General features: G+C 43.0%; 1 protein-coding gene across 3 annotated transcripts in view; it reads right to left on the reverse strand.

Moving 5' to 3' along the window:
* Positions 1-12,942, reverse strand: part of BICD2 (BICD cargo adaptor 2) — a 158,489-nt gene that overhangs the window by 56,457 nt on the left and 89,090 nt on the right. For all 3 annotated transcript variants that reach the window (XM_089681849.1, XM_089681850.1, XM_089681848.1), the window contains exon 2: positions 7,089-7,301. In XM_089681849.1, coding sequence (XP_089537975.1) covers positions 7,089-7,301 — 213 coding nt within the window. The remainder of the gene's footprint in view (positions 1-7,088; positions 7,302-12,942) is intronic.

Here is a 12,942-nt window from a genome sequence, read left to right on the forward strand (position 1 = left end):
TGTGCAATCCTAGGGTTCCTGCAGTTGTGGCTAGGGGTTCCCTGGGAAGTTAGCAATTTCTTCCTCAAAGTGACTATAAAGGTTCCACAATTTTCTAAAATAAACATGTCACACCTACCTGCTCTGTGCACTGGTTTTGCACAGAGCAGCCCCGATCCTCCTCTTTTCGGGGTCTCCTGCTGGCACTCCAGGCCCCTCCACCCTGAGAGAAAGCTACTTGATCTGAGCGCAAGCTCGCTCCCAAACCTCCTCTGTGTTTCTAGGAGACACACAGAGTGGGGATCATCCCCACCCCTGCTCCCTCCTCACTAGCTGTGATCGTCAGCAGCAGGAGCCATTGACTGAGGAGGCAGAGGCCCAGGAGAGCTTCTACTCTCATGCACATCACTGGATTGGGCTCAGGTAAGTGTTTGGAGGGCTTAAGGGGGAGTTTCACACTGAAAGTTTTTACCTTCATGTATACAATGCATGAAATTTAAAAACCTTCAGGCTTTAGAACCACTTAAAAAAAACAAAAAAAAAAACAAATCAGTAACCACTGACACCAGTGATTTTTTTTTAGCTATTTTTAAAGGGGGGGGGGGATTCTTCCCACTGACCAGCAATAGTGGAATGGGGTCATTCTTCCAACCACAAGTGTAAGGGGGCCCCTCTGCCAGTGATAACCAATGCAAGTTAGTCCTTGACCTACTAACCACCAGTCTAAAAGGGACCCTTTTGCACTGCTTACCAATTTACGGGAACACTACAATTTTTACCATCTGCCTGTCTTTTCTGGCCATCATTACTACTTGTTTTGTTGCATGATTACTAAAAATAAATTTGTTCTAAGGCGCAACCCTGGGTTTTAAATACTTTAAGTACAGAACATTCCTTATTATTTTTACTTATGTATTCTATTTATTCTTGTATCCCTGGGGCCCAAAAAGCTGCAAAAAGCTGCAAAAAGCTGCTCTACACAATGTCTTATTCATTATTAATATTCTTTTACCTTATTCCAGTAGCTATAGACAGTCTCATTTGACACCACCAGGCTTGTGAACTTTTTTTTTTTTTGAGTAGCAGTGCTGGGAGGTCAGGTCCTATTGACATAAGCATGTCACTAAATTACGTCTTCTAAGAGCCCTATCCTTGCACACACTGTGTGGGAACCCTTTTAATAGTCAAAGAAGCAGCATTGTTTTGCAGAGAAAGAAATGAATATATACATGTGGATTGGGACAGGGGAAGGTGGGGATAGGTTCTACAGTCTAGGACTGACAATGCTGCTTCCAATTTCAGTGCAGAAAAGGCACCCTGTTGTCAGCCCATACAGGAAGATAAGAGCACACTGGATTTCTGGTGTTATAAATGTATAAAAAGTAGAAAAAATAAAAAAATAAAAACTTCTTGGTCCTAGCAATTATGTTTGTATACTGCATGGGCATATGTAGTGCCGTGTACATTTCTAGATTATTCCAAGAATTTGACAAATGGAACCAAGTGCCAGGGACAATGCAACGGTCTACATGCAAAAATGTTATTCATCAGTGACCACATAATGGCAGAAGAGGGGTTATGCTGGATCTGTAATAACCAGTGGTGAAGATGGCGGCAAACGATGGAGCAGCCTAAGCTAGCTTGAACCTGCCGGCAGCGGAGGTAGTAGGTAAGTGTACAATAAGGTGCAAGCCTTCTGTGCACACTTACACTTTATGGCAAGAACCTTGCTCACCTAGTAAACTTATGTTTCACTTCTAAAGGTCAGTGCACTCAAAACAGATTCATTTTTGATAGCTGCTGTCCCCCACCAGCTCTTAAGGCCAAAAACTGCATGATCACATGAATGCTGATTGCTCAGTTCTTCGTCTGCTCTGAACAGAGAGATGCCACTGTCAGTCAACTGCTGGTCAGGCATCTGGGTGGATGTCTTTGATGTCAGCCAACAGCAGGCTTTAGCCCACTGTCAGCTGATTCTGGGTCACAAGACAGCATAAGTAAGTGCACTTCTGTGAACAAGGAAAGAAGTATGGTCAAAAATGTTTTGGTCGTGCTTCCTGACGATTTGGGATTGATTTACTAATTGCAATTAGGCTATGCACTTTGCAAAGTGCAGTTTCACTCTGTAGGAATAGCTGCTCCAGAGCTTAGTAAATGAGCTTTGCTGACTTCCATGATCCAATCATGTGCATCAAAAATGCTGTTTTTGTTTTTTGTTTTTTTAATTCCCCTTGCACATGACTGGGTATTCTTTGCAAAGTGAAGCTCTACTTCATTTACTAAGCTGAGGAGTAACTGCACTTTGCAAAGTGCACAGTCTATTTGCTTTTAGTAAATCAACCCCTTTATGTTTCTCAGGGAATCTTTTGGAGACTATCTGCCTTTGAATTTCTGGGTGGCAATCCTGCTGTGGTCATTATGCTTACTTTCAATTATTTTTATTAATGTTATTAATAAAAAGACATCAAGAGACATTACAGAAAATCTAGCGGCCAGAGCCCTGGTACAAATGTGCATAGGCCACTGAGAGCCAATAAGAAAAAGGAGCCTAGGGGAGCTAGATTGACAATAAATACCATCATTGTAAATAACCGTGACCAAATACAATTCTGATTACAAAGATAGGCAACCAATGTTAAGGTAACACCTCAAACTAGATCTGATTTAAAAATAATATATATTTTTCAGCCTTACCGGGGTACTGGTCTCAGTCCCAAAGGCCGAAGCCAACATAAAAAAAGATTAAAAAAAAAGTCAGAAGGAAGAAAAGAAAGAAGAAAAAAGAGAGGGAAACCCTGAGAGAGAAAGAAAGAAGATACAGGCCTTGATAGCTCAACATGGACATAGTTGGCCCAGGGTTCCCAGACAGCCTCAAATCATTTGGTGGTGTCAGTGATCACACTAGTGAGTTGTTCATTTAACATAATCCAAGAGACCTTACGTCTATACAGAGACATGTAAACAGAGGGTTTCTTCCAAGAGCGGCCTACAGTGAAGTTAGCAGCCAAAAACATTTAAAAAAATTAGCTTTCGTTTGGAGCAGGGTAGGTCTTCTACTGGTTCATTTAATATCGCAGTGAGAATCCTGAGAGATCTTGCGTATCACGGCAAATACCCTATTTCAGAAGCCCCGAAGTTTCAGACACTCCCACCATATGTAATACATAGTGCCAAGCAATTGACCGAGGGGTGAGGAGGTCGGGTACAGCCTTGAAAGACGAGAACGGACCATGTACCATATGAGCATTACCTTTACATTCACTTCCACTAGAGAAGAATTTAGCAAGCCCTTGAAAACAAGTGGAAAGAAGAGTACCAATGTTCTTCATCCTTTTCAGAGACTAAATCCCATCCTATGCCCGCATATACGGAAATGTATCATCGCAGGCAAGTAGCAACTTATAGAGGACAGATATCCCTTCCTTTGTGTCCTGCCTCTTGTGTACACCACGATTCATAAGGGGTGGCTTTAGGGTCTTTAGCAGGGGCGGACTGACAACTCATGGTGCCCCCGGGCAATAGGGGATCATGGGGCCCGTGTCCTTGCCCAAACTATGAAAAAGGTACCAGGGGCATCTCATGGGGCCCCCTACTGACCCCGGGCCCTTGGGCAGTGCCCGAGTTTCCAAATGGTCAGCCTGCCCCTGGTCTTTAGTAACTGCCTGGACAAAGAAGCATAAGAAATTAGAGATTTAATAGAATTGGGAAGTCTAAGAGGAAGGCATCTTTAATTTGGATCTGCAGTGTGATAAAGTAAAAGGGCATCTGGGCATTTAAAAATGGCCAACCCAATAGAGGCCTTTGTTCAACCACCATGGAAAGGCCTCCAGGTCTCTGCTGTAGCCATTATAAAAAGATAAACACTCTATTATGAAGAATGCAACTGCAACATATAAAGGTGGGTGGAAACACCCCAAATTTGCAGGTGTATAGGAGCAGTGCAGGAAATTATGGCAGAGAGAGATCTTGCTGTTGGGTTTATTCAAAACATAACAAAAAACTAAAATGGGATCCCCTGAAGTTGCAATGGATATACAGTAAATATGCCGGCACACCCAAGTCCAAGGGTGGTGTCCTCAGGACCAAAACACTGTAGCAAAAAATGGAAACCAGTGGATAAGACTCCACTGGAAAAGAAGTCCTTAAGAGAACAGGCTGTGGCTTAAAAATAGGTGTTTATTGGCATAATAATAACACAGTACAAAAAGCTACAACACCCTCCACATGTTAAAACCATGACAACGTTGCCATAATGGAAACACCTGTTCCGGAATCCCGGTCTTACTCACTGGTTCCCATTTTTTGCTACTGTATTTAAAACATACAAGAAGCCAGGAGCTGGTTCTACCCAGCAGACAGGACTGGTCCTTTAAAGAATACTTTCTTGCATGTGTGATGCTTTTTCCTTCTTTTGGTGTGTAGACCACCCAGAAGATGATTGCAGGCTGTAACTTATCAGGGTGGATGTAAACACATAAAAATAGCAGCTAGCATTGCTCACTGCTATTAAAAAAGTGAACAAAACTTAAAATTTACTACAGTTTCATGGAGACCATTATCTGTGAGATGTATTCAGACAAATTTGGACAATATACACCCTGAGAGGTCACACACAACTAAGGCTAGTCTACTGGATGACACCTAAGCTTCCCTTGCCTCCAGTTATATACAAATGAATTTCTCTGTTTGTGCACGATAGCAGGCATGGAGTACTCTAATTTTTACTTAGCTAACAGCCAGGATCCTCAAAGTGCAAGTGAAGAGGTTTACTGATGAGTAGGAGCAGCCAAGGATTTGGCCAACGTTTCCCTTCAGTAAACAATTTTAGTTTGCATTAAATTTTGTGGCACAAGAATTCAAGTCAAGCACTATTTGCATTTCCACTTCATTAAGTAATGTCACCTTCCTGCTGCCTTGAAGTGGCTTGTGTTTGCAAAGAGTCATGTGGTCAGAAAAACCCAGACTGCTCCTGTTTAATAAGGACATGAACAGCACTGACATAATCAGCCAGCCGGCAACTGCAAATATTGCCGTGGAATGTGGGGAATGCTCTTGCTTTGCACGACTTGAGTCTTGGATTCTATTCCCAGCAAAGACACTACCTGCATGGGGTTTGTAAGTGTGCGCTTCACTAAATACCCCGCTTGCTTCCTATGATCTATATCTTGATGCATAAATTAGTTTCAGATCAACCTGCCTCTACAGTAAATACGTATGACTGTAGTAAGGTCATTAGATAGATGTTAGGATCATCTGGGGTTAAGAGAGATGTAATTGGTTCCATGTACTCTGCAAGGAACTGCATAATATGATGGTAATGTGAATATTTTGTCCTCTTGAAAACTGTGTTTTGCCAACAAGAGAAATATAATAAAAAAAAAAATGCACTTTAACAAACTCCTTACTTTGTTCATACCAGCTTCAGAAGCTTTCATGTTATTCCTTGCATAACAAAAATCCCATTATGGCTTTCTAGCCACTTGTTTAAATCCAAACCTTGGCTCAATACTCCGTTTACACAAGTTGCTGTTAATTAAAAGGAAACTGCTGTTTAGCTAGCTGAAGTGTATGTTAACTGTCATTCCTTCTTCGTGTGGGTAGGAACAATTCATATACTATTCCTACATGTGGGAAAATTGAGGCGCAGCTTTCTACCCTAAATTGCAACGCAACTGGGGAAAGAGTTTTAACAGGTTTCCCCTCAGATGGACTGCAGCAAATGAATAAAAAAGCAAGCCCATCATTCAGATTGCCACTGAAGCCACAACTCTTCAACCCCCGTGCTAAGTACCAATGTCTCCATTGTAAAAGAACTTTCCTAGCCATAAATGGCCAGTGGCTGGGCAGGTTAGGCTTAAAGTCAAGGCCTCCCTAGCAAACTGAAAGCAAGGAAGGCAAGAGCAAACATCTTGGGGAGCTGCTCTTGGGAATTACTTTTGGGTTAGGATAAAAAGAATGGGTGACAGGTTCATGTAAACGGTTACCCAATATTTATATTTCCGCTGGCGAATGTAGCTTTACTACAGCAGCCAAGGTTATAGGAATTTTATACTGGCTTGCAGCAGATTTTTCTTTGCTTCAGTTAAAGAGGTATGGAACCCAAACATATTATATTGCAGCTAGTCAATTCTTGGTGGCTGCATTAGTTTTCTTTTATATGCCTTATTTCCTTTATTTTCACTTGGTGATCTGGCCAGTATACGGTTTTTCAGTGCACAAGCTCTTCTGCAAAATGTAGCAGTTAGAGTGTTACTGTAACGGTTTGTAAAATGGTGGTGTGAACTGGAGTTTGGCTTCAATTTGTTAGTGTATCCAAATTTGGTAGTAAATCTAACATGCCCCTCACTCCCAGGCTGGATATACTGCTGTCCAAAGGTGCCCCCTTGTCTGCCTTCATCCAGAGTGGGGGCACTTTAATACAAGAGCCCAGATCATCAGGTGAAAATAGAGGGCGGAAAAAAGCTAAAAAGAAAAATAAGGAATAGTAAGCTGCAAATTATTACATTTTTGGTTCAGGGCTTAATACCACAGGAATTGTTTTTCTCCCAGACTGTGACTAGACTAGGAAAGAAAAATCAGCAGACTGAAGACCTTATCTCTGACACTCGGCTCTCTCCTCCTATCAGTTTCTCTTTCTAGCATTTGAGCACTGCAGCACAGCTAACTGGCTCCTTGTGCTGCTTCTCCTTCTCTCAGTCTGAGCTTTGCTGCACAGGCTGACACAATTTGAAACAAGGTATTTATACTGTTTGCATTTAATAAAAATATATTTATTGTAGTTTTAATGAATACAAAGCTGAATTAATTTGCGTCTTTCATATCTGCTTGGAATTCAGCTTTAAGTGTCAGAGTCACAGAGCACATGAGGCCGAAATAGAGAAATCCTGTTAAAAAAGCGGTCACAACACAGGGATGCTGTGTGGACAGAACAAGACCCCACTCTTCTTTCCAGCTTGGATAGCTATTATTTCATAGGCATTGTTCCATCTGCTATTGGCTTTTATTATCTGCCTTGCAACAAGCATTAAAAAAATAAACAAGGAACATTTTTAGGATGTTAGTCATTCTATCCCTGCTTGCTTTCATTTCGAATAATTCCGTGCTCCTACCTCCTTCAGCTCTTGAGCCAGTGAATTCAGGCGCTCGTTTTCAGAGAGTGTGTTGGCAACAATATTTCGGGATTGTTTCAGCTCCGTCTGCAGTTCCAGGACCTTCTTCATGTAATATTCTTCCTTGGTTGCAGATTCCTGTATCAGCGTTTCCTCTCGACTCTCGCCATCTGCTGCCACCTTCTTATGGTTACTATGGACTTGTCCAAATGCCTGCGGGAAAGAGATAACTCTATTAACACGGCAGTTACTAACATCTATAATACCTGCTTGCAAAGAGTGAATGACATGAGAAGCACACATTCCTGCTTCATCAACATTCTAGCTTGGGGCCAATATGGCCAAACTTCTCTATTTTCTGCAGAAATCTCACAGTTCACCGTCTATGAGCAAATAATGGTAATCTCCAAAAGTAGAGATTAGAGTCTGTTCTTCCATATGCCCTGTGATAGGCTGCCGGTTTAAAATATTTACACTTCTTAAACTGGCCATACACTGTTTGAATCACGGCTGGTTCTGCAGGGTCCAGCTGAGATTTGAACCATGTATGGGCAGGCTGATCATACACAAGTTGATTGATCAATTTGGTTACAACCAGCCTGCTGGATTTTGCATTCGAATATTGCTAGCAGCTATTATAGACACCAGCAGTAACCACTGTGTTCTCCCAGAGGGATAGGTTCCCCCTGCAGGGGGAACACAATAGTTCTGTGGGAGGGATTGCCCCATCAACACTGGCTACATTGATAGGGAAATGGAGCGATTTTCTTTGCTGCAACCACAGGTTGAGGGTAAGAAAATTGCTCAATCTATGGCCGGCTTTAGGAAGGCTACAGATGAACAGACCAAGCATTGCTATCAGCAACAGCAACCAACCAACTGCTTACATCTCATCAGGACATGTGATTGCGATTTTTTTTTATGCAGATGGATACAGTGTAGAAGCTAAATAACATCTTAACATCTTTTGACTAAATGGAAAAATGAGGTCTTGGGCACTGCTCTTAGAATACAAAAAATAACATATTGTATTGAATTTTCACAAGGATCAAGGCATATGGAACTGTATATAGTTAAACATAGGCCATATTAAATCCTGAATGAGATAACGGCATGTGATGAAGCCAGAGTTCTAAATACAAGGCAAGGACAGTGCATGGCTGCACAGAATCTATATGGATGAATCAATAAACACATCAAGGAACTCCGGCTCCATCATAGGCCAGATTGCCTCCACAATCCCTGTGAAAAGTCTAGATACTTTTTCGCAAGGAGAATTACAATATGCTAGTACTGTATTCTAAGAGCCCTGACATGATGGGAAAGATTTAAAATGTTTTTGTGGAGTGTCTTTATCTGTGCAACAATAATTGTCTATATCCTGTATATGTTGTATACTGGATGGAGGGAATTCAAGCTTTATATAATTTAAATAAAATCCACAGAATCAACACCTGATAGAATGTACCCCACAATATAAAAACCTTTGGACAGAGTGTGGAAGGGTTAGATCCTTTATCAGATTTTTATTGCTGTGTCCCCCTAGGGGATAATCCTCTACTTCCACTCCATGTGACACCAGGACAGGAAATTGCGGAAGCGTTCGAACGTCTGTCTAGCGGTTACGGTTGTCTGTTTTCCTGACCTGGTAACTCCTTTTCCTTAATCGGCTTTGCCCCCACTTGAGACTTACCACATCCTGTTTCTGTGACACCCTACTGCTCCACCTAGAGGTTTAAATATATCTATCTCTGCACACAAATCACAATAGAAACCTTACAGAGGTTGTAACTCTTCCCTATTCTATCAATAATGTAAACAAAAATTGGTAGGAGTTGGCTTGGCATGTTTTTAGGACGTGACATTTTGGAGCATTACCAAAAGTTAGATATGGCCAATGAAACAAACATGTTTCTGTACATCTACAAAACTGCATAATGTATGAATATGCATATTTCTTTTGTCTGTACTTCTGTGGATCACAGGAGTGCAGTTCATTCTGCACTCCTGTAACCCATTTTCAGCTGACAGCGGGCTGAAGCCAGTCCAGGCTGGGGAAGGATCACGACTTTAAAGTCAGGATTCACCCCAGTCTGGAGTGGCACCTGGCTCAGCCAGCCACTGAGAGCCTGAGCCAGCCACTCCCTCCCCCTGCACATCCCAGCGCTCCAGTGACTGACAGTCACTGCTGTCTGCTCACAGCTGCGGTGAGAACTCAGTGGTCATGTGATCACACTTAGAGCTGGTGGGGGACCGATGCTGCATCCACCTAGGCAAGTATAATTTAGGGAAAAAACCCTAAACTTCTCTTTTAAAAGAGAAGTGTGGGATTGCCTTTTTTTTTTTAAAGCATACTTACTTAGGTCCGATGTTGCATCTGACCCCTGCTGGCTCTGAGGGTGAGAACTCAGTGATCACATGACCGATGAGTTCTCACCACCCCTGTGAGCAGAGAACTGGACTGTCAGTCACCACTGTCCGATGTGCCCTGACGGCCCCCAAAATCCCCCCCCCCCCGCGTGCTGACTAGAGAGCTGGGCTGTGAAGGGGGAGACAGCGGCTGGCTCAGGTTCTCAATAGATTCTGGACAGGCTGAGCCGGGTGTTGCTCCAGACTCTGTGGTGGATCCAGACTTTAAAGTTGGGATCTTACCCCAGCCTGGACTGACTGAGCAACTTCAGCCTGCTGTAAGCATAAAACAAGTCACAGGAGTGCAGAACAAACTGCACTTCTGTGATCCACAGAAGTACAGCCAAAAGAGCTGTGGCTGTATTTCTCCTTTAAGGCCCCATGCACGGTGGGAATTTAACCCCAGTGTATGACGCTACGGAACTTAGGTGTGGGCGGAAGGGACAGATGCACCGTCCAGCCCCACTGCAGGCATTTTGTTAAACTCTATGAAAGGGATGAAAGCTGCTGCAGCTGGATGGTGCACCTAACCTACGTACCAGGGGATGATTGCCTGGAAGCAGACTTCTTGCGTATGGTTACTCGTTGTGACGGGAGTCACTTTGGGTGGGGGGCCTATGGAACCCAGCTCACTTTAGAGAGGTGGGGAGACCCTTGTCTCAGCTCCCCATATGCCCATTATGTGTAAGTCACCCTGTGCCTGTTAGGGGTACAGGGTGATCTGTCCTAATATTGGGGTGGGCGGTTGTTGATTGTTTAATGCCATGTGGTTGCATCCCATTGTTCTATTGTGTGTCTTGCTTGGGAGCAAACTATTATGGGATATATGTGTTTATGTGTATAAGCTTAGTGGGGGGTTGTCTCCAGCAGCCTTCCCTCCTGATGGGACTGTCTGCTGGTGTGAAGTTTGAATACCTGTGTCTCTCTTGTTGCTAAGTGTAGCTTGCCCCGCCCTGTCTCATTATGCGGGGGGGGGGGGGATTGCCCCGAGTGTATAAAAAGCCAGTTCCAAATAAAGAGTTCCATGTTCAGACAAACAAGTGTCGTCTAGTCTTGTATGGTCTGCTGTGGTCGGTGTTCGGACGGGGAAGCGGTAGTCTAATGGAAGTACCCAAGTGCAGACTGGGTTGGTTCGTTACACTCGTCCCTGGGCATACTGCCCTAAGCGTCTGTACTGCCTAGTACACTGACCAGCCCCATGCAGCCACAGCAGCTGTCAGCTGTTGAAATAGGCTGCTGGCAGCGGGGCCGGATGTTGTACCTGTGTATTCCACCTGCATCTAAATGCCAGAGCCCTGGGCACTTGAATTAAACCTCCAATCTGTAAGGGGCCCTCAAGTGTGCATGTGAAAACCTATGAAATAATGGTTCATATTTGAAGTTTCTGCTGGAAAGGCTGTGCTGTAGATCAGCAAGTTGTAGTTGAGGAGATGTGGATACAAAATGGATCAGTGTGTTAGGCCGTGAACTGCATACTGGCTGTCCTTACAATGCAAAGGAAGGAGGTCAAAGTTGTAATTGGTTGTACTTTATCTCAAAAGTTCCTCGCTATGAAACATTGTTCTGCTTTTCTATTATAAACAGAACTTTACCCCCTGGTCACATAAAGCCTGACTTTGAAATTCTGCGACTTACAGTGAAGTCACACCATTTCAAAGTCGGGTGAGATGCTGATTTCAGGTGCCATTTGCAAGACATCTGTGTCTGTCTATGCAAATCGCACCAAAAAGTAGTACATGTACTACTTTAAAAATTGGTGTGGCTCTGACCAAGTCAGAACTGCACCGATTGGACCACTCTAATTGCGGACAATAGGGTGCGACTTGGCATACGATTTTCAAGTCGCATGGCATGCAAATCACACTCCAAGTTGCACCTGATGCGTCCAGGGTGTTAAGGTCCTTTGTATAATAAACTCAGCGTCTACAAAAGATGACAATCTCTAGACGGGAAGGTCAAAGTGAAGGACGCAGTGTCTGGAATCACAAAGTCTCGTGTTGAACGTGTCCTATGGACTTTATCAACAGTGCGACTTATCTCGTAGGTTGTAATAATAGCATCGTCATGGCACGTATTGAGAGACAAGGGAATATCTGTTCTCCTCTGACATCGAATGGCTGCCACTTAGCTTTCTAATCAGATTTCATTTGATTTCAGATAAGAAAATCAGTGAAAATGAGATCGGAAAGACCCAAGGATCCTACCGAGACGCATTTCACAGGGAAAGCCCAGGGGAAATTAAAAAGAATCACATTTCAGACAGGGAGTAAACTGCCATCTGTGCAGGGTCCCTACAAATCAGTTTTCTTCAGTACAAAGCAGCTTAAATGTCTCCTAATACAGCAGGTCCGCCTGTATGTAAAGACATTTCAAAGTCCCTCTCTTCTTCTGACACGATCACAGCTGTAGGACTTCACATAATCCGGCATGGGCTAAACATACATTCATTAACAGCAAAGACTTCTTGCGGCAAAAAGGTTAATGTGACCCTGAAGACATTTATATAGTTGTCCTTGTTATAAAAATGTTACATGTCAGGTACTTTCTAGATGAAGTTAAAAACTGAGCAATGGAACGCAGACAAGGAACAGAACCTACTGCTCTGGGTTTATGTTTCCATCCAGGTGTAATAATACAAGAATATAAAAGTCAAGCACTTTATTTTAGTTCCAGACTGCTTAACCTGACCTTAAACAATCTAAGAATGGATTCACACCTATACATTTGTGGTGATGCCCTGAATATGTGTGCTTCGGTGTGCTAAAATGTATTCTTTATGGCACTGCAACACACACACCTATGTATGTACAGTATGTGATGCACAATGTGGGTTGGAGATTGTTGCTCAAAAAAGGGCAGGTACGTTTTTTTTGTCTAATTGTTTACTCTTTCATATATGGCAGATCTAAGATGTGATGTAACAGCCTATTTGCGTGCGCTCTCAGCAATTTTCAGGCACTAAAGATGCCTCTCAAATGTTCACCGAAAGCCAAGGAAAGGCTGTAGGAGTCTGGTAATCAGAAAAGTCTGCTACCCGTGGGTCTTATATACGAAGGGTCTTCAAAAAGTTTCCGCACTTTTTTTTACGAATGTTAAAACCAACATGACAACTCTTAGACTAAACTGCAAGGTCAGCCGGCTTGCCAGTCAAATGGCACTCTCAGACATGACCAATTACTACTGCTCCCACCTTCACCTTTTGGAACGAAAATATAAAAGTGCACAAACGTTTTGAAGCCCCCTTGTACATTTAAAGTGGTTGTAAACCTCAGACATGATCATGAACAAAGCATATCCCTGTATAGTGTATACATGTTTCACTCAAGAGCACTAAGTGTCATTTCTGTCTGCTGCTTCCTACCTCTGCTATCAGCATTAATCACTTCTGCCAAGTTTTCCTGACACCAAGAGAAAAATGGTTACAGGGGAAGGACCCCCAGCAGAT

Source organism: Staurois parvus, unplaced genomic scaffold, assembly GCF_062004578.1.
Source record: "Staurois parvus isolate SC_StPar_1 unplaced genomic scaffold, SC_StPar_1.0 ptg000282l, whole genome shotgun sequence".
Lineage (NCBI taxonomy): Eukaryota > Metazoa > Chordata > Amphibia > Anura > Ranidae > Staurois > Staurois parvus.